Source organism: Mycteria americana, chromosome Z (genome assembly GCF_035582795.1).
Source record: "Mycteria americana isolate JAX WOST 10 ecotype Jacksonville Zoo and Gardens chromosome Z, USCA_MyAme_1.0, whole genome shotgun sequence".
NCBI classification, from domain to species: Eukaryota; Metazoa; Chordata; class Aves; order Ciconiiformes; family Ciconiidae; genus Mycteria; species Mycteria americana.
The window spans coordinates 18,399,239-18,421,671 of record NC_134396.1 but is presented as its reverse complement, the minus strand read 5'-3'; the positions used below and the strand labels follow the sequence as shown (position 1 = coordinate 18,421,671).

Below are 22,433 nucleotides of genomic sequence, written 5' to 3'. Positions count from 1 at the left end.
CTATTTTTTCCTTTTAGAAGCGTACAGTTCAGTTCTAAAGATACACTTCAAAAACAATTTTTAATTTACATCATAAATATTCTGTGATACTTTAATAAACAAAATCATATTCCAACAAAGTACTGCTTGGCTTTTTTAAGAACGTGCTTCATAGTTCTAAGAGTACTTTTCTTTCCTGTACATTGAGCCTGAATCAAAGATACATTTGCTTCCAATGACTTCGAGTATTTAAGCATATCTTGCATTTCGTGAGTGTCATTTTACTTTTGCCTGAGTTACATGCATCAGCAAAAGTATGAATTTTATTAAGGATTCTATTCAAGAAGGCATGAATAGCTATTTCTGGAAAATAAATCTTCTTTCTATAAGAAAAGGACAGTGGTACAGATGCAACATAATATTTTTCAGAAAAGTATGTTTCACCTTCGTAGCTTTCATTGTATCTTTTTTAAACTTTTTCTTTCTGTGACAGCTTTTTGGAAAGCCTAAGTAAGAAACTAAAATCGGGAAATCTTTGAAGATTTATTTAAACATATTTGAATTATTATTTTTAATAACAGATTAGGAATGCTTGTGCTTTCTTCACTTTCAGTGTTCAAATTGGCAAACTAAAATTGGTTGCAAAAATGAAAAATTCTTTTTTCTTTAATCTTACATTAAATATTTGTGTAATAGTCTCTACTTCAATCAAAAGTTCAAAAAGACTTAGAAATAAAAACTATTTTAAGTGGTCATTGTGTTTAAAGAAAATAGAAAGCAGAAAGCTTTACACCCCGGGTGAAGTAATGGGGTGCATTCTATAGATGAAGCTTGGAGTCATAGTTAGGCTTTTAACAAGGCAGTGAGACATTATTAGAAAATTACTCATTAACAATGATAACCTACTTCGGATTTAATAGTTATCAAAACCCACATAAGTTCTTTTGAAATAACGTTATTAGAATATAATTTATTTTTATACCTTTTTTTTTTCCTAGAGAATGACTGGGTAATCTATTTTAAAGTGTATTAAAGAGAGCAAACCCCAGCATTTGAAGAAACTTTTTTTTGTTTGAAGGATTTTGTGCATCACTGACATTTAGTTCCCATTTGCTGAGAGAAAGAAAAAGATCAGGTATTTATGGTCACTTAAGAGACTCACTGTAGTGTTAGAAAATCAGAACTGAATTACCTTCTCTGGCAAACCATTTAGCTACTGTTTTCTAGGCATTGAAGATAAAACCAGGATATTCTTTTAAAAAGATTAAAATGCTCAAGAATCTGATTTAGCAGGGTTTGAGTTGAGGATTAAGACAGAAGGAATGACAATTCAATGACAAAGACCAGATGTGACTGTTTATGAGGACATTTGGTGTTCAGCAGATTGTCTATGGATTTTTGAACATTTAGTCTTGGAAAAGAAACAAGTTTATACAAACAGTGGTACACCCTTTTCATGGGGAAAAGATGTTTCTTTTAGTGTCTGAAATTTTTCTGATTGCCCAGGATATGAACTGTGACTGGTTATCTTAACCTTATTTTTTTATACTATTGTATCCTGTAGTATCATGGCCTGACTATAGTTGACTCCTGATACTTAATTGGTTGGAGGAATACTTCTGTTCCACAAGTTGCTAGGTATGAGTTGGGAGCCTGCCTTTTATCAGTGGTCAGAGCATTCTGTGTTTCCCTTAAGACAATTTAGAAATTCTTTAAAATAATTTTATGTTGGTTTTGAGGATGAGCTTCCATATTTACACTTAAAGACCTGAGTTGTCTTCTGAATTTTACTCCCTTCTTCAGAGATTTCTCAGACAGCAACAGTGATGAATTAAAATGAATACTTGAACTAGCAAACAGTCAGGATTCACATGGGGTGGATTGAAACATGACTTTGTATTCTAGTTGAACAGTAACAGATCACTTAAAATGCTGGATAATAGAATATTTAATAATAGCTATTAATATGTATTGCTAGGGAAAAGTAATACACATTTTTACCGTGAACTGCATGTTAATTACTTTTTAAATGACAGCAGATGAGAATGACCATGGTCTTACAACCTGGTAGCAACACGATTGAGCCACCAGTGTATCTGCTGGTACATCAGCGGATGCTCTCCAGTCTGTCAAATCAGGTATTTCCAGCAAAGGGAGAAGTGTTAGTGTCACTGCACGTGGACTTGTGAGATTTCTTCCACACCTTTTTTCCACGCGTTTCTGATCACCCAAGAAAGATTAGTTCTAACTGGAGCAGTTGCAGGAAGGGCTACCACACCAAAGCCGAAGCCAGGAACGGCAAGTCTATTTTACAAGAGGAGTTGAAGTTGTTTTGACAAATAAAATGAAGGCCGAGATGATACAAAATTGCTCTCCACAAAAACAGGGGAGTTGGGCCTAGTAGCCCAACTGCAGGGCCTTTTGCGATAGGACAAGGGGTAATGGTTTGAAACTAAAAGAGGATAGATTCAGACTAGATATAAGGAAGAAATTTTTTACAATGAGGGTTGTGAAACCCTGGAACAGGTTGCCCAGAGAAGTGGTAGATGCCCCATCCCTGGAAACATTTAAGGCCAGGTTGGACGGGGCTCTGAGCAACCTGATCTAGTTGAAGATGTCCCTGCTTATTGCAGGGGAGTTGGACTAGATGACCTGTAAAGGTCCCTTCCAACCCAAACTATTCTATGGTTCTATGAAAAATACTAATGGGAATAAATATTAGCCAAGAGCAATGCGTGTTGCTGTTCAGTACTGGAACAAGAACAAATGGTATTATCTGATTGTGAATACATTGGAAATATGGAAGAAATTTTCTGGCAGTTAGGAGGGAGTATCTGGAACAGACTTCCAATGAGAGTAACAAACACAGAGTTTTGTGGAAGCTTTTTGTTTTGTTTTTGTTTTTACAAAAGCAGAATAAGAACAACAATAAAAACATGGAAATTATTTTAAGAACTTAGTTTATGAAAGCAGTTAATTTTAGATTTGTCTGAAAGCATTCCAAGGTGGTGGAAAGCTGGATTTGATGGCACTCACTTCTGCGTTCTATGTTTGGCTATTTTTCTATTAATTTTGTCATCTATCCATGTAGTATGTGTGTTCATGGTTCTTGTCAGAGGCTTTCTGTTTTAACCCGTTATATCTTTATTACCAATGTGTGGGTTTACAGATGATATATTTCTACCCTAGAACTATTGAGAGACCTAAGTTCCTGCTTAAGTTCTTCACTTAGTATGAACGAGACAACAAAGACCGTAAACACTTGTTACTTGAATTAGAGCCAGAGAGATTAAATTATTTGCTTGCATTAATGCAGGAAGTTGTGGCATAGCAGGAAATTGATCTCGGATCTCCTCAGTTCCAGTTCTTTGTCCAACTGCAGAATGTTTCTTTCCTCTAACATTATCACATTACAGTTCTTTATGTTTCTTTCACTGTGTTGATCAGTCTGAGACCTACCAAGGATGCAGCAAATTACTAGTACAGATTAGATAGCAACTTGTAACATTAAGAATTGAGCCACTCTTAAATTTTTAACAAAAAATGCTGAAATTTTCCCAAGAGTGATGATATTGTTTTGAATTATCACGCATATATAGTATCTCACATAAAGTTTTAGCATAAGTGGTTGAAATTAAAGGTCCCCATTTTTCTTTTCATGAGGGGCTACTACATAGCTAGGGATATCTGCCTGAGAACCATATGACAATATTAAATTCTCATTGCTGTTGCACCTGAAAACTGAATATAGTGGTGTTGTACCCCTAAAACAGACCAGGTAGCTGGCAGCATCTGTAATGTATGCTTGTATTCCTTTATCAGGCAGATGCCACTGCAGTTGAATGAAATACTGAGCTGCTATAACTTGATTAGCTTGTACTTTTGAAGATGGCCCATTTATGTCTCTGTGCAGTCTTTATACAAAGTCTGTGGACTTAAATTTGGGAACATCTTTTTTTAAAGGAAAAAAATGTATAAGTTCGAGTGAATTTCACAGTTCACTGACAAAGCAAAAGTTCTTAGTTGTAGAAGTTTGAATGACATTGACTTAATTTGGGAAAAAAAAAAAAAACCAACACAACCAACAACCAAAAAACGAACCAAAAAAAACCCCACCACATTTTGTTGCTACAGCATATTTTTTTACAATGAGAAAATCCTTTGAAAATGCCAAAACCCAGGATACCCTGCCTGACCAATGAACATTATCCCTCTTACATGGAAAAACTGGAAGGTTCAAGAGAATCAGTCCTTTTGTCTTGAAAACTAGCCTCTAATTCACTCCAAGTATGCCATCATTATGTCATTTACTGTTCTGGTCACAATTAGTAACTTAATATGGAAGCAGAGTAATAGAATGGTGTAACGACATTTTAGTGTCACACTGGACTGAAACGTATAAATCATACATTATTGATTGCAAGATTTATGATATTCACTTAAGGACTTACTGAGCTTTTCAGGCTAATAGTTGATACACAAAAGATGCATTCAGTGAATACACAATATAGTAGAAGAAATTTTTAAAATAGATGTTACAAGAGTTTATTCACAGGTCTTTTGTCTATCAGTCTTATATGGAAAGAAGCATAATATACAGAACTGTTTCCTTAGTGTTTCATTAAGCCGTGAAATCCGTATCAATGGCTAATGATGCAGGTGCTAAAAGCATACATGCTATAAAAAAAGGGATAGGACAAATTTATGAAGTAAAATCCAGTAAGTCTATTTTGTATAAAAGGCAGCACTGTGGCTTAAGCTGTGCTGGAAGCTGTGCTAGAGGCCGGTGAAACATTTTAGGGAGGTAACACTGCACTGCCTACTATGTTTTGTCTTCCTGGGTATTTGCAGTTAACCTTTGTTCGAAACAGGGTATTGAGTAAGATTGATCTTTGGTTTAATTCAGTACAGATATCTTTCTGGTTTAGTATAGTTATATTTAAACATGTGTGATAAATAAAACCGAGGAAACCCATTTCTAGCTATTAATTACAGATACAGTTTTACACCTTGAAGAAACCACCATAATGTAAAAACATACTAGCAAATATTTTTTTAAATGTATAGTTTGCTAGGTCCTGTATTTTTGCTTGGTAGACATTCCTTTTTAATGATTGAACGTCCGTAATACAGAAACTGGACCACGTTTCATCAGAATGGTAAGGTGGACAGATCACAAATCTTCAGTAAAATACAGAATTACTTTCATCCATCATCTGGGAGAAACTATTAGAGATACATTTTTGAGCAGGTAGAGAACTTGGATGTGGCCCTAACTCTTCTGCATGCAGCTTGTAGAGCTGCATGGCTTTGAATTCCCTCCAAAGTGAGACAACACATAAGATTCCCTTCCCTGTTGGTATTTTTTAATTATGGTCTGAATGGCTAACTGTATTGAGCAGTTAAATCTTGTTTGGCTGAATGAAAGAGGATGGTTTGAATTCATTTTGGTTGTGTTTTGTGTCACGTCAAACATATGACACAAATAAGAGCTAAAATATAGATAGATATTTTAATCTAGATCTTTTTTTCTCCTGTGAAAGACTCCAGAAACAATAAAACTCCTCAGTTAAGTTGTCATTACAAGAGGATCAGTGCATGTAATTATCCCTGTTTCCACCACCTTTCACTTTTTTTCCTCAGTTCAGCTTTAATGGCAGTTTTAACTGTAGTTTTCCAGATGCCATTAGCAAAACAACTTTTAGACTTTTTGGACTGAAGATAAGAAAACACTAATTTCATTATATATCTTCAGAGAACCAAGTAGTAGAGTAAAAGAGTGGTAGGGATGTTTCACACGATGCACTATATGATTCGTCACTTTGACAGTGTTTACACCAATTACAAAGAATAATCCAATGCCATGGATATTTTTATTGCCGTATAGAAAAAATGTCAGATATTAAAGATGTCTGAAAGTGTGTGGCTGATCAAAACTTATCTTGTCCTCTTGATGTGTTCAATTTTAAAATGTTACATTTAGGGTACCAGACTGTATCTAGCTGTAATAGTAACGTCTGTGGTTTTGTTCTCCTCATTATCTTGGAGTTGTGTGGCTTTTATTTTTTTTTTCTCTTTCTATTTAGATGCAGAGCCTGAAAGGTGGTACAGAAGCCATAGCCCATTTGGACCAGTTAGAAGCTGATTATTATGATCTACAGCTTCAATTATATGAAGTGCAGTTTGAGATCTTGAAATGTGAAGAGCTGCTGCTGACAGCACAACTTGAAAGCATCAGAAGACTGATGTCAGGTGCTTTATGCATTTTAATTAAGATGTAGTCTGTAAAAAATAATTCTCTTCCTAAGAGTCTAGTAAAGCCTGTGGGAATGAAATGAGAACAGATTCTTTACCATGTGAAGAGCTGGATCTTCTAACATAAGTACTGTTAAATTAAAATTTGCTCCTGTTCATAAGGCATATACATACACATACAGAAGTTTTGGTCTGGTTCTCGTTGCATGTGTTTGGAAATAAGCATATAAGATACTATGTAAGTTTTGGAAAACTAAATTCAGGGAGTATTTGGACTGAAGTAATTAAAAACTTAATTACTGGACTTGTCTCATTAAAAATTTGCATTGGTATTGTTCATTTCTTTGAAGTGATTGGTTTCAAAAGGTATTCCTGCAAATCAGGAGTCCTTCAGCTAAACTTTGAAGCTTGTTGTATTGCCATCTCACTGATTTAGAGCAGTGATGCAAACCTTGTTTCCAGAACCTACTATGCCTTGTGTACTTACAAACTATGGAAATGGTACAGGTAAATCATAGAGCATTTTTGAATCCAGTTCTGTCCATTGGACCTTTCTGTAGTTAATGTTTTTATTCACACATGATCTGTTTTATTGTTTAGTGCATAGGGCTTGCATAGCAAATTTTGTTGTGGATAGAAAAGTCACTTAAGAAGAGAGATTTGAAGCTGGATTTTATTGTGAGTTGCTTCTGGAAAAAGAGGAAACATAAGTATCACGGATTGTTTTCACTGTTATATGAATCTCCTCCTTTGAGGCTTGTGATGGCAACAACTGTAACTGCATGTATGAAGATGACGATTGAAAACTCTGTAAATAACTTAAGGAAATGTGGCAGCTTTGACCAGGTGCCTCTGTGGAGAGCTAGTTAGTGCTTTAGAGATAGCTAGTTTTTGTGCTTGGGAAATCAGACATAGACATTTAGTTTTGTTACTGAAGACATGGTATGGTTTGCTTACCTGTGGACCAAAGGACATCCCTTGAACAGGAGGCTGAGAAGGAATGTGTATGAAAATCCTTTCTCTTTGATGTAGTGATAGTAAAACCTAAGGGCCCTCAGAGATTAAGCCTGCTATAAAAACATTGTAGGTCATTATGACTTGTCAGAAATGTTTTCTCCAGAAATCTCAAAAAAAACCTCAACCCCATAACCTGACCCAAAATAAAACCCCCAGTCAGCTGAATAACCAACCAACCTCCTTCCCCCAGGGCAACAAAATAGTTCACTGTTCTACCTTCCTTTGCTGTTTTAAATTTGTAAAGTATTCTTTAATACAAAATCCAAAAGTGGTTGGGGTTTTTTTTCCAGTTAAAGGCAGCTGCCTATGTTAGAAGAAATTACTGTTTTTTAACAACTCTCAGTTAATATCTCATAGGACAGAAAATTAAAAATACAATTCTTAAATGTGTGGGAATTTTGTTCAAAGAATGAAATTAACTCCTCAGACTTTACTTAGGTGGAGGGGATAGAACAATTAATGTGAAGAATGTGAGTGGCTACATCTCTTCAAGACTGCTAATTACTTAGCACCTAATCAGCATCTAATCTGAATGAAAGCATCTAAAGCATATAGTGGTCTTTTAATATGCATTGTTTCCTATGCGGTCAAAGAGTGGTCTTTTGCATCTTCTGTTATGCTTCCCTTTTAAAGGGTACTTACAGTCAGTAAAGTAATAGCCTTTTAATTGTGCACATCTGTATGATTTGAAATATGTGTGTCTTAGTGACTTGTAGAGGCTGTTGCTATTCTTTACTCTTTGACTGTATTGGCTCTGCAGAGATATTTCAGAGAGTTTTGGATTCTGTTTTGATTTGAGGGACATCAGCAGTACTGCTAATGAAGTCCCAACAGAATTTTTTGAGCACGTGATTTGATTTGGCTGCCAGTTGGTTGTAAGCTAGAAGAAAAACATTTTCTTTTGCAAATTCAGCACATTGGATCTGAAAAATATCAAATGATAACAGATTGTCATATTATAAACAACAGTAGTAGTTTTTTACTGTCATTAATCAAATACCTGCACTGAAATTCACAAAGTGTGAATTTATTAAGTTAGAATTTTAAAAGGTCTTATCCTATCCATACAAACTATTCCATACAAACTATTCGTACACCCTTGTAAGATGGTTTTGTGGTGGATGTGTTGCTGTCAACAGAGAATGTGATAGTAGGTTTCTGCTTTGGTTGGAGGGTGGGTTGAATGAGTGGAAATGGTGTGGATCATATCTAAAAAGGAATAATTCTAATTGTTTTATTGTAAGTGGTTGAGTCGTTAGAAGCTTAAGCACTACCAAATTTATAGGCATTTCAAAAGCAAAAAAGTTGTTTGTAGAAAACTCTTGGAATGTTTGATGGAGGTTGCAATAGAGTTGCCAAGTTTTTTTGTTTGTTTTTTTTTTTCAAACAGTAAAACATAATTTAACATTATGTTTTAGAACTGGTAGATTTGACTGGTTTGCAGCAGAGCTGTTGGAGTTTCACTTGTAAATTCCTGTCTTTAACTCTGCATGAAAGTGTTCTAAAATAAAATTTGCATGTAAATTCTCCCATTTTGTAAGTGCATGGCTAAATATAATTGTTGTTAGCCGTGAGTCTTATTTTTACTCACTGATGTATCAAAGTGTGTTCTAGTGACTTGGCAGTTTCATGTATGGATGAAACTTTATGTGTGGGGTTTTGGTGTTTTGTTGTTTTGTTTTGTTTTGTTTTGTTTTTTTTAACTGAGCACTAAAGTAAAGAATCTAGTAGGTCTGTTTTTATTAGTTTTTATTATAAGGTTATTATAGTGCTGTGCTTATAGTGCTCTTCTTTCTTTTCTGGTCCTGCCATGTCTTCTGCTGAGCTGAAATTAGCATGACAATCAGAGTTTTGGTTGCAGCAGAGACTGTACACACAAATAGCATGAAGTGACAACAGCTTTTAAAATGGACAGTGTACTGAAGAAAACCCTGCTCCTCTCCCCACATAATCTAGTAGCAGAAGTAGGAGGAAGTTACGATCTTGCTGAAAGTAGTTGATGAAGTTGAAATGAGAAGGTTTGGTGGTGCTGCAGAGTAGACACTTGACAGTCAGGCCAGCTGTATCTGCCTGTTTCAGCCAGCTGTGATGCATATCCCTCTTGGTGTATTACAAAAATATCCTACTTGATATGCCAGTGAAATAAGGAACAAGAGGCCTTTGCTGCTTCTTCATCCCAGCATTCTGCAAGGATTTATAATCATCACTCTTTCCTTCTTGGCAAGAGATGAGAAGGCAGCATTCAGAGATGAGCTCAATGTTATACTGAGTGTTTCACTCAGGAGGCTAAAAATCATGAGTGTTGATAAAACTATTAGTAATGACCTCCTTTTCAGGCTTGTAATGCTTTGAAGGATTGTGTTGAAGTTACCCTCCCTCTGCTGCCTCTGAGCAGAAGCAGTGACTGGGAGGTCAAAAGCCTCCTAAGAGAGAATTTTTGGTGTTTTGTTGTCTGATTCCCCTTTCATGAAATTAATAGTAGATTGTGGCAGAAGAATCTCATGCCAAAGACTTCAGAAAGAGTCCGTATATCCTGAACCTCATAGTGAAGACCAGAGGATATTACTGCACATCATGGGTCCCTTGTATTAGTTAAGAGACCTAAAGATATGCATGGACATTGTGATCAAGTTAGGCTACAGGCACAAGCGAACATTTACAGTTGCATTTGTTTTTTAATGCTCTGAGCTTACCTGAATACCAGGCTGTGCTTCATTGGTATTGATTTCTGTTCTTCATATAAACTTTAAAGCCCTACAGTGCTTTGCTGTTTAGTGCTTTTCCTCTGACCCTTTGATTTTTTATAGCCCTCTGAAAGGACTATAGCATTTTTCTACACTAAATCTTGCAACTCAGTGGGGGGGTTGTTGTTGAACAAAACAAAATGTTAATCAAATACAAACTATTGATTTGACTTTTTCATTGCTGACATTTTTAAAACAGAGAAGAGAGATGAAGTGGTATATTATGACACTTACGAAAGTATGGAAGCCATGCTTGAAAAAGAGGATACAGCAACATCTATATACTTACAAAAAGAGGAGCTGCAAAAGTTACAACAAAAAATCCGCCAGCTGGAAGCAAGGCGTGGACGTATTTCAGCCAAGAAAGCCTACCTCAGAAATAAGAAGGTATTATTAAATTGCAAATTTCTAGCATAACTAGCAAATGTAATAAAACTTCAAAAGGTTTCTTTCAGATACAACTTCGAAGACTCCCAGAATTTTCGTGGATTATATTTACTACTTACTAAAAGTTGTTTTATGGAGTACCAAATACAATAGCATGTCTTATTAAATTGATATATTTAAGATTCAGTTTGCCTTTTAGCTTTAAAGGAAACTTTACTCACTTTGAAGTCAGCAAATAAACTTGTTTCTATTAGCTGATCAAAATACTTTAAGGTGGAAAGTACATGCTAGAATGCATGTTTTTACAGAGAGTAGTTTTATATATATTTGTGGAAGAGAATTTTCAAGGGTGTTTTCTCACTAATGAGTTTTATTTTCATTCTCTTACCTCATCCTTTTAAACTTATGTCATGTGTCGCTGATACTCTATTCAGAAGATATATGTGAAATCCAGTGTGTATTCTTAATTTGTAAAACTAGGTATGCTATTTAGGGCCACTTGCTTTTTCATGTGTTACGTAATTGGGTTGTTGTGCAGACAATTGTTTTAATATAGCTAAAGTTTTGAAATTGTGTATCAAGTGTATGTAAATATGTTCATTCCTTTTTTCCAGAATGACTTGTTTATTGTTCCCTAGCAGTTTGCAGTTACACGAATATGCATTATTAATAAGCAAGGTAGCTTAATGAGTAGAATAGATCAAAGTTCTGAGAGAGCATTGTAATACTTGTTATAAAATAGGTTTACACCCTATACTACATAGTATAAGGCTATGCAGAAGTCTCAGTTGACACCTTATTCTAGACTGGGATCAGGGATTGGTGTGGTTGTATGTTCCCAGTCATGTCCCTTGATGTGGGAGGTGACCCCTTTATGTAAACAGTTTTAGTAGATTGAGGGTAAAGCCTTCAGGTCTTGCCTCCCCTTGCCTCCATAACTAATATATCTATTTCTGTACCTGAATCTGAAGCATAACAGAGTAAACAAAACAGTAGTTGATACATTTTATCTTTTGGATTTTTTTATATTTCTTCAGTCACAGTCTTGTCTCTGATTAACACAATATGGAGAAGACTGCAAATAAATTATCATAAAAGAAATGTCTCTTGTTAGCCAGCTATGGGAATTAGTTTGCTCAGAGTCATTGACTTTGTTTTACGTGAGTTTGTAAAAAGAAAAAGTATCAAGAAGCTGGGCTTTTTCATACTTTAAGGAATAGATTGTATCTGTCATGTTATGTTAATTAATATAGGCTACATGGTAATAGTTATGCTATTTTCTCCTGAATGTGAAAAGACACTGCTGACAAACCTGTTTCAAAGCGACAGCCTGGTTGCTGTTCCTTACTTAACTTATGGGAGTTAACAAGTCGAGAAGCAACCCTGAAGCAGGAGTAGAGATATTTTAGCATGCCTTCTTACCCATATAATGAAATAGTCACCTTCAGTTGGCTTATTTGTTTCAAGGTTATGCTGTGATGAAATACCTTGTTTAAGCTGAAGGAATTAGTTCTAGGCTGTAACAGTAGTTGCAGCATGCCTACTTGTGCACCAAGACATGATGCAGAGCTGTGTATGGTAGTGCTGCTCATATAGGTCTGCACGCAGGAGTAATATAGTCATGTCTCCTCAACATTGTGCTGGAGGAACACAGCTATACTACTTTCAGGACCTGAGGTAGCGTCTCCATGTGGAACTTCACTGCTGGACATCACAGCATGGACATCACAGTGCTCTCAGAACTAGTTCCAGCTCTCTACTGATTTGATTGCCCAGCATAGCATTATCTGCAGCTGAGTGCTGCAGTGAGATACTTAGCTTTCAGCTTCTAAAGAAATCACAGATTAGAATAACATGTATTTAAACTTGCAAGGGGAAATTAAAGATTTTTATCTGAGCAAAAAGAATAGGCAGAATCAGTTGTTGTGTGCCATTTTGTGGCACTTGTTGGGCAGAAAAGAACATAGCCATTTTGATGGATATTTCTGTTAGAGGTATTTACTGTAGCTGCTCTTATTACTGCTGAATAACACAGAGCCCTACTAAGCTTAATAGTAATTATCTGAAAATCAAGACACTTGTGGCTTTGATTCAAACATAAGCTTTGTATCTTGAGTGACCATTCTAGTGATATTGCAAAACATTGTTAATGAACACTATTTATAGTGCCTGATGTGGGTAGTTGTACTTTACAAAACTGGGAGGAAAAAAGGGTTCTTGTTCTGAAGAGTTTTCAGTTTAAGTTAAGCATGCAGAACAAAGATACAGATGGGATGCAAAAGCAGACTCTAGATGGTGAGAATGAGCACAGTGATGACTGAATGCTAAGTGGAGAAGAGAATGAGTTTTTGAGGGTGCATTTGGAAAGTACATACTATGTGGTAAATCTCTTTCTCAAAGTCTGTCTGTCTCTCTCAATCAATTAAGAAGCATTTATTGTTGAACTGAGATGAGTGTCTACTTAATGCTTTTCAGATTGTGTTCCTGACCATGCTTGTTTCGGCAAAGTATCTAGAAACAGAACTGTAAACAAGTGTTCTGTTTTGGATGGGGTTTGTGAGGTTTTGGTGGGTTTTTTTCTTTTTCTTCTTCTATTTTTTTTTACGTTGTCAGTTCTGTGGTAGAAAACAAAAAGCAAGCTGTGCATTAAGTTGCAAATATCACTGTCGTGTGATATATTTAGAAATTACAGTCCTTGCTCATTATTAGGTTTTTGGTAACTGAAGATTCTCTTAGGAGAATGCCTTCTTTCTAGCAGCAGATATCATGACTAAGAAAACAATAGGAAATGATTCTCTATCATCAGTTTTTATTTTTTGAAGGAGGTCGTTTCATCATCCGGGTATTTGAAAATCTTTTCTGTTGAGGAGATAACACAGTGAAAGGGAATCAATTACTCTGTGTGGAATAAGACTATATGTGATATAAACTTCTGTGACTATAGTCTCTATTCTTTTTATTTTTCAAAAATTCCTTCCCTGTTTCTGCAGTTGATGCTTTTATTTTTTAATGATGTTGTCAAATAATTGTACCAAACCTTTATTTAGAAACTTTAGCTAAAGGTTTGTTAGAAACCTCATTCAGTTGTGATTCTGAATAACTGAGCCATCATTTTTTAAATTTACGCTTTGACAGAGGTTGATGTTCTTTCACTGTACTACCATGAGTATAAACTCTTTATTCTCATAATTTTTTTTATACAAACCTATTTGCATTTGTTAAGCAATTATTTCCTGATGTTCCTTTGTGTTGATGACAGTGAGTTAGTTATTAAAAAAAAGATATTTTAATAGTGGTCTCATTATTTTTCTTACTTCTTGAAAGCTAGTTATGGATTTTTCATGCAGGATATCACTATTGTTATCCCAGTCTACCCCCTGCTGGCTGCACAGTAGTCTTAATTAGGTTATCATATGGAACAAGCAGCTGTTTTATTAGGGAGCTAGATTTATAGCAGAGACTGAAGGTAAAAAAGATGGTGTAGAAGGCATCTAGAAAAATATCTTTGGAAAAATAGAGTTGTGAAGAAATTGAATTATTTTACATCCAGGAAGGGTATTCCTCATCATGAGCAGACTGGGAGAAGCAACTGGTTGGTGAAGGTGTTTGGGGTATGTTCATAATGTATGCTTTGACCTAGGGAGCTTCCTCGCATGTTGTTGTGTCCCTTTAATAGGACACCTTTACTACTTCACAAACCCACAGTTTAAAGCATAGCCCATGCCAAAACAGGTGTTACGTAGATGCAGTGACAGCTGGCATAGGGTTACTTGGTATGCTTTCATATTATTATTATTACTATTATTACAACAATATAAGGGCATAACTACACAGAACGCTTATAGTAAAATACAGTTTCTGCACATACTGAGCTTACTAAATGTGAAGCTAACCTTTTAATTGGGATGCTTTTCAATCTGAAAGCAAGGCTCACTGGAACTAGTTAAATATAATACTAATGCAGATCTCTTTTACGTATATTACATGTCACTAGTCTTAAACATGGTAGCTTATCCGGTGATGAGGGTGAAATGGTTTCTCAGCTCTCCCTCTTTGTCTCTTTAATAGAAGTAACAATTTGATACTGTGAAATCAGTCAGGTGATTAAAAGAGAAATGAACATTACTTCTTGATGCTCTGTCAATTCCATACAGTTGGTCAACATCTTTCTTGAAGTGTGGCTCTCACTGGACATAATGCTCCTGCTTTCCTAGTGCTCAGAAGGAAGGACTACTTCACATTGTGCAGCAGGCTGTATTCCTGCTCATACACCCAATTATGATGTTTTCTTTTTTTGCCAGGGTTTGTTGGTTTATGTTCAACTTGTCAGCTGCCATAATCATCCAGATCATTTCCTTTAATGCTGCCACCTGGCTGGTTTTTTTCTTCATCCTTTGTTTGCAGTCCCTTAATCTTGTCTACAAAAACCCTGCATTTGTCCCTATGAAATTGCAACCTTTCTTTTTTTGTTTTTTAGACCACGTCTGTAATTAATTAAGATGATTCAGATTTCTAATCCTGTGCTGTAACACGTTTTCAGCCCCTCCTAGTCTTTTTATTATTTCAAGTCATAGAGATATAATTACATTAAAGTAGGTTATTAGTACAAAGTCAGCACCAAATATGCTTTGGTCTGGTTTATCCTCTTTACATGCTTAAAATATCTTTCATTATTGCTCTTAATCAGAAAGATTTAAATACTGATGCTAAAGAGAAAATGTTTCATAAAAGTGTGCCCCCCAAGTATTTATGAGACATGTCAAAAGGGAAGAGACCGGCATGGCTGAGTTGAGACATGCTGGTCAAACTAAAGAGCCAGAGAGAACTGCACAGGCAGTGGAAGCAGGGACAGGTAACCTGGGAAGAGCATAGGGAAGCTGCCCGCTTGTGTAGGGATGGGGTCAGGAAGGCCAAGGCATGGCTGGAGCTGAACTTGGCAAGGGATGCAAAGAATAACAAGAAGGGCTTCTACAGGTATATCAACCAGAAAAGGAAAGTTAAAGAAAGCGTACTTCCACTAGTGAACAAGAGTCGTGACCTAGTATCAACAGATGAGGAGAAGGTTGAGGTATTCAACAACTTTTTTGCTTCAGTCTTCTCTGGCAATTGCTCTCCTCACCCCTCCCGAGTCAATGGACAACATGTTGGGGACCAGGGGGGTAAAGCCCCTCCCACTGTAAGAGAAGATCAGGTTCGTGACCACCGGAGGAACCTGAACATATACAAGTCTATGGGACCTGATGAGATGCATCCCAGAGCCCTGAAGGAACTGGCTGATGTAGCTCCAAGCCACTCTCCATGATATTTGAAAAGTCATGGCAGTCAGGTGAAGTCCCCACTGACTGGAAAAAGGGAAACATTGCACCCATTTTTAAAAAGGGTAGAAAGGAGGACCCTGGGAACTACTGACCTGTCAGCGTCACCTCTGTGCCTGGGAAGATCAGGGAACAGATCCTCGTAGAAGCTATGCTAAGGCACATGGAGGACAGGGAGGTGATTCGAGACAGCCAGCATGGCTTCACCACAGGCAAGTCCTGCCTGACCAACCTAGTGGCTTTCTACAATGGAGTTACCACATCAGTGGACAAGGGAAAAGTGGACAGGGACAAAGGAAAATGGATGTCATCTATCTGGACTTCTGTAAAGCCTTTTTGTGGGGGACACAGTCCCCCACAACATCCTTCTCTCTAAATTGGAGAGATACGGATTTGATGGACTGTTCAGTGGATAAGGAGTTGGTTGGATGGTCGCATCCAGAGAGCAGTGGTCAACTGCTCAATGTCCAGATGGAGATCAGTGATGAGTGGTGTCCCTCAGGGGTCCATACTGGGACCAGTACTGTTTAATATCTTTATCAATGACATTGACAGTGGGATCGAGTGCACCCTGAGCAAGTTTGTAGAAGACACCAAGCTGAGTGTTGTTGACACACCAGAAGGACAGGATGCCATCCAGAGGGACCTGGACAAGCTGGAGAAGTGGGCCTGTGTGAACCTCATGAGCTTCAACAAGGCCAAGTGCAGGGTCCTACACCTGGGTTGGGGCAACCCCCAGTATCAATACAGGCTGGGGGATGAAGGGATTGAGAGCAGCCCTGCAGAAAAGGACTTGGTGGTACTGATGGATGAAAAGCTGGACATGAGCCAACAATGTGTGCTCACAGCCCAGAGAGCCAACCATATCCTGGGCTGCATCAAAAGAAGCGTGGCCAGCAGGTCGAGGGAGGTGATTCTGCCCCTCTGCTGCGCTCTGTTGAGACCCCACCTGGAGTCCTGCGTCCAGCCCTGGAGCCCTCAGCACAGGAAAGACATGGACCTGTTGGAGCGGGTCCAGAGGAGGGCCACAAAAATGATCAGAGGGCTGGAACACCTCTCCTGTGAGGAAAGGCTGAGAGAGTTGGGGTTGTTCAGCCTGGAGAAGAGAAGGCTGCAGGGAGAGCTTATATCAGCCTTCCAGTACTTAAAGGGGGCCTATAGGAAAGGCGGGGACAGACTTTTTAGCAAGGCCTGTTGTGACAGGACAAGGAGCAATGGTTTTAAACTAAGGGAGGGCAGATTTAGATTGGATTTAAGAAAGAAATTCTTTACAATGAGCGTGGTGAAACACTGGAACAGGTTTCCCAGAGAGGTGGTAGATTCCCTGTCCCTGGGAACATTCAAGGCCAGGTTGGACGGGGCTCTGAGGAACCTGATCCAGTTGAAGATGTCCCTGCCCATTGCAGGGTAGTTGGACTAGGTGACCTGTAAAGGTCCCTTCCAATCCAAAGCATTCTATGATTCTAAAAAATCCAAACCAAACCTAACATACATTTTCTCATTATTTTGTAATACTTTTTTATATCTTGTAACATACATTCCTTGTTATTTTAGAAGACTTCTAATTAAACTTAACACATAGAGAATAAACTATAAAGGTATATCAGTAGTAGTATTACAAAAAGTCTTTCAGATTCTCTAATAAAATTCTGAAGCTATTGCTGTGTCTTTGAAGTGCAGAAATGAGGTAGTTTGTATTTTGCAGTTATAAATTAAATGGATTAACTTTTCCAGCTGTATTAATTAAACTCTTTTCATCAGGGAAAAAAACTCCACAAACAAACAAACATAAAACCCAGCAGTATTTAGCTATGTCTATACACCTTTGATGAAGCTGGGACAGTATTTCCACAGAAACTTAGGCTCTTGTTGGAGTGTTACCTGTATACGGTAGCAACATCGATGGTCTTACTGTTTAGGAACATTCAAGACAGCATGGTATTTCTGTTCTACACAGGAACACTGGCTACCTTTTTATGTGATCCCAGTATGTCCATAGTCAGCTTGTAGGACAACGTAGCTTTTCCTGCATTTCCAAGTGTCCAAAATTGTGGGATTGTTTTTGTGTCTTTCTGCCCCTACTGTAGTATCTTGCTTGATGGCTGACAACTCAGTCAGCTGCCCCAAGCAGTGCTTTCAATGGCAAAGCTCCTGTCTGGCTCCACCCAGTAAGTCAAGGTGACTGATGCCTGGGAAGCCCATCGCTTCTGTGTTCTTCTAGCTGCAGTCACACTCCAGACTGCTTCCTAACAGTGCCACCTCTTACACAGCCATAAGATCTGTTTCTCATTACACATCCGACTTTGTTCTAGTTCTGTGCGGTGCTTGTACCGGGCCTAATTTCATTGCCCATACTGTCTCATTTCCTGGCCCTCAGTATTGTCCTATGAACTTGTCTGTCTTGTTGCTACTCTAAATTCCTGCATGTGACTTTTCTTTGTAACTGATACTTAATTCCGTTCTTTTTATATTATCTACCTGAAGTTTGAGTGACATCCTGTTCCTTGTTATCTATTGTAACATGGCCTTTTTTTTTTTTTTAATCTGTTCTTATTTGCAGGCAACGTAATAAATGTTTGTTTTTAAACCAGGCGTTACAGACGTGAACTCGGTATAATAAGTGAACCTGCTTGTGCATGCATAAAATTGTAACAACTTTATTAATGCTTGCAGATTGTACATGCAAAAGATGAACTGACACTTGCCAATGGGAAGCTGCCTAGTTGCATGAACAGAAATATGTAGTATATTTGAGAGTTAGTTATTATCCATGTATACAAATACATGGAGTTACACAAGGGTTTTATGAAGTATTTGACAAATCAGTGTTTGTTGCCACTTTTGTACTGGTGTTGTAGAACGGACTTTTCAGGCAGCTGTTGCCTGAGTATATTCTTTTGACAGTTAAAAGTAATAGATGTGGGTTTGTCTGTCTTGGTTTGTTTCCATTTTATGGTTTTATTGTAAGTTAAATAAGCTTGGTTAAATTAGCTTGTCTGAGATAGGCTTTGTAACTTTTATTTTTCTAATGCTTAGTGCTATTTGCTAAATATGACATTATACCCTGTAAATCAATATTTGAAATTCATATTTTATAGATAACATTTTATGTCTCTACAGGAGATCTGTATCGCAAAGCATAATGAAAAGATCCAGCAGCATCACCAGAGTGAGGAGGAATACAAAATGCACCATGCTGTTCAGCTAGTAAGTTTGAGTTTTCTGCTGTTGGGTTAAGCCTTTAGTGAATAGCTTGCATTCTTCATTATTAATTAGGAGAGTAGTCAGAGTGATGGCTGTTTTAAAAAGATGGTGTATATCCCTGACCTTTGCACCATGGATTTCTGTATCATGCTGGTAGGGGGGAGTATATAGTTGTGTTAGGACGACATTGAACCCAAGCAAATAAAATAGTTCTTTAATGTTCACAGTCTAAGTGATTACTGCGAGGGTTAGGCTGCATACAGTTTGTTATCAGGTGCACATATGATTCCAGACATCTCTGAGTACAGCGTCAGATATGCTGCAATGGCTAAGGAAACCATACACATTTATTCTTGAATCTTAGTAAGCTTGTTTGTTATTTTTCTTCTTTCTACAAAATAAATCACTTGAATTGTGTTGTATAAAGATGTAGTTCCAGCTGTGTGCTCCATGATTCTCTGCACAGTCTCATTGCAGAGAATAGGCTAGCTAGTCCAACTTTTGTGCTGAACATAATAGACTTTATGTTAAAGAATATTCAAATTCTGGGCTAGGTCTTGGGAGCTGATATAGTATCAATATTTAATAAAGATCACTGACAAAGATGCATTGAAATCCAAGTCTCTTTAATTCAGACTTCAATTAGATTAGTGAAAGTGATTCTATTTCATCCTTATACATTTTTAACCTTGATACATTTGTCCAGGAAGTCAGCTGCATAATTTATTTTATGAAAAGGCTACTTGTGAAAGACAGTACATATTGGCATACTCATTCAGGAACTTAGAAAAATATTTTTTTTTTCAGTTCTTATAATAAAGCAAAGGAGTTTGCTGTGTGAACTGTAGTCCATTTATCACTCTTAAAAATAAGACTTGACAAAGCTGAAGGACTTTCTTGTTTCTCGAACACTACAGGGCTTTTTCATTATTTATTTCATGGAGTTGCCTGCTTGCATTATATAAAGAACCTTATGTACATTTTTTTTGTCTTTCTTCTGTTAATAATGTGACTGAAACTTTCTACTATTGTTGTAAAATAGGTTTTCAGCCACTGGTTTTCATGAAGAATTTGGAAAAGATAACCTCAAGGGTGTCCAAACCTGAAACCAAATGAGAATTGCAATTTCACTATTCTTATTTTTAAACAAAACAAAACAACCCAAACCAAAACAAACAAAAAAACCCCCTTGAGTTTAAGACTGCTTCAGGAAAAGTTTGACCTGATTGCATATGTAACATGCAGGTGTGATGGTAGAACTATCCTTTCTTTTTGCTATAATTTTTTCTTTATGCTCCTGTTTTAACTTCTTTGCCCCATTGCTCTGTTATTTTCTTTTCACCACATGCTTCTATTCCTGTTCACCTTTTCCTGTTTCCTGTCCTTACTATTTTTCAGACATGTTCTCCTCTTCCTCTCCCTAATGCATCTATACTTAACCTCCTTCCAAATCACAGGAGTTGGCTCTTTATGAAGGACAGCAGGCCACTAGCTGACTTCTGAAAATGGCAAGCAGACAGACACTGCTTTTGTGTTGACAATGACAATAATAGTTCTCAAAAGTGATCAGAATTTGTAATTTCGATGATGAATATGAGCTTTTAAAAGTAATACTTAATGCTGTGAGTCTTCTAAGAATTAAACCCGCTGTTTCTGCTCAGGGTTTTTTCTTTATAGTCACCTTTTAGTTCTGTCACCTTTTCCTGATATCTTCTGAACTTGCATACAATGACTTTTGCCATCTGATAACTAGCATCCACTTTAAGTAAATTTGAAGAGTAGTGTTTTGTTTCAAAGATGTAGTAACTTTGCTCACGTTTTGTGAAAATGGATGACTAGGGCCATGAAGATGATCAGAGGTCTGGAGTACCTCCCCTATGAGGACAGGCTGAGAGAGTTGGGGTTATTCAGCCTGGAGAAGAGAAGGCTCTGAGGAGACCTTATAGCAGCCTTCCAGTACTTAAAGGGGGCCTACAAGAAAGCTGGAGAGGGACATTTTACAAGGACATGTAGTGATAAGACAAGGGGTAATGGCTTTAAACTGAAAGAGGGTAGATTTAGATTAGATGTAAGGAAGAAATTCTTCACTATGAAGGTGGTGAGGCACTAGAACAGGTTGCCCAGAGTTGTGGATGCCCCCTCCCTGGAAGTGTTCAAGGCCAGGTTGGATGAGGCTTTGAGCAACCTGGTCTAGTAGAAGGTGTCCCTGCCCATAGCAGAGGGTTTGGAACTAGATGATCTTTAAGGTCCTTTCCAACCCAAACCATTCTGTGATTCTGTGAATCTGACTGGTTAAAGGAGGTGGATCCAAAAGTGTTTTCACTGAGGTAAGATCCCCCAACAAGAAAAAATACTACTGTCTTAGCTGCAAGGAAGGGCTTCAAACCTTTATTGAAGTAAGATCACAGAAAATCAGGCTGGATTAAATAATGACAGCTCAAGTTAATTAAATACAAAACTTTCATTTACTGTTGTAAATGACAATGAAAATGTTTACTTAATTTGCTCAGAATTGGATTCAAAACTTTGTGGCACCAAGTTCTGTGATTTCTTGCACTGTGGAAATACTAATATGACTTGTTTTAAATGGGCAGCCTTGCAATGTGGACTGTCATTTTGTTCTTGGATTGAGAGAAAATGGATACTGATTTGCTGTCTGGCTAATTTATATAATTTTTAATTTAAGGGGATTTTTTCAGTATAATATTCTGTCACATCTCTAGTTATTTCTCATCTTTCAAGGTAACAAGTCTTCAAGTGTTCCAGTTACAGATTGAAATCTTTCTTTACTGAGCTTTGCATTTCTTTGAGATTATAAAACATGAAATACATAATATTCTTTAAGACAAAGGCCAAGTTTTGAAGTTCATAAATGTGTTTATTTGAGAAGTAGATTGTTAGGTAATTCCTAACAATTAGTAGGAGAGTTATTTTAATTCATTTTTTTAAATGATGCTAAACATAGCATCGGATGTAATATTTACAAGTTTTCCATATATTTTCTCAGAAGCGAGATCAGTTACAAGATGAAGAGGAAAGAAAGAGCTCCTGGGTTAGTCAGGAACGACAGAAAACACTGGACAGACTTCGCACATTTAAACAGGTAACAGAAGAGTTGTTATTTTCCACCAGTTTCTTTTGCAAAAGGAATTTTCACTCATTCCAGGACTATACTATGCTATTAGCTATTCTCTTTTGCTGTATAGTTAACTGTTCTTTGGAAAATTTACAACAAAATATGGCATTGGTGGTTAACAAATTCCTCTGGCTGTTACATTCCCAGTGCCTTAATAAGCTTCTGTTCACTCTTAAATCTACATCTTGTGACAAAACACTTAGGAAACGTCCCTAAAAGAAGTATAATCTAAATGGTATTTCCCACAAAGAGCATTACCATCTGACATAGCCCCACTACCACTTATTGCTAGAACACCTGCCAGTACCTGCCCCTTCCCATTACAATTTAAGTATCAGAAATGGATAGGAGACGGAATGAAGGGGAGAGAATAAGGAAAGGGGTGAAAGTGCAAGA

At 37.1% G+C, this 22,433-nt stretch overlaps 1 protein-coding gene across 1 annotated transcript in view; it reads left to right on the top strand.

Moving 5' to 3' along the window:
• JMY (junction mediating and regulatory protein, p53 cofactor) overlaps window positions 1-22,433 on the top strand; it is a 75,047-nt gene that overhangs the window by 40,113 nt on the left and 12,501 nt on the right. Inside the window, exons 5-8 of the mRNA XM_075488439.1 lie at window positions 6,066-6,231; window positions 10,195-10,382; window positions 18,818-18,904; window positions 21,909-22,004. Coding sequence (XP_075344554.1) covers window positions 6,066-6,231; window positions 10,195-10,382; window positions 18,818-18,904; window positions 21,909-22,004 — 537 coding nt within the window. The remainder of the gene's footprint in view (window positions 1-6,065; window positions 6,232-10,194; window positions 10,383-18,817; window positions 18,905-21,908; window positions 22,005-22,433) is intronic.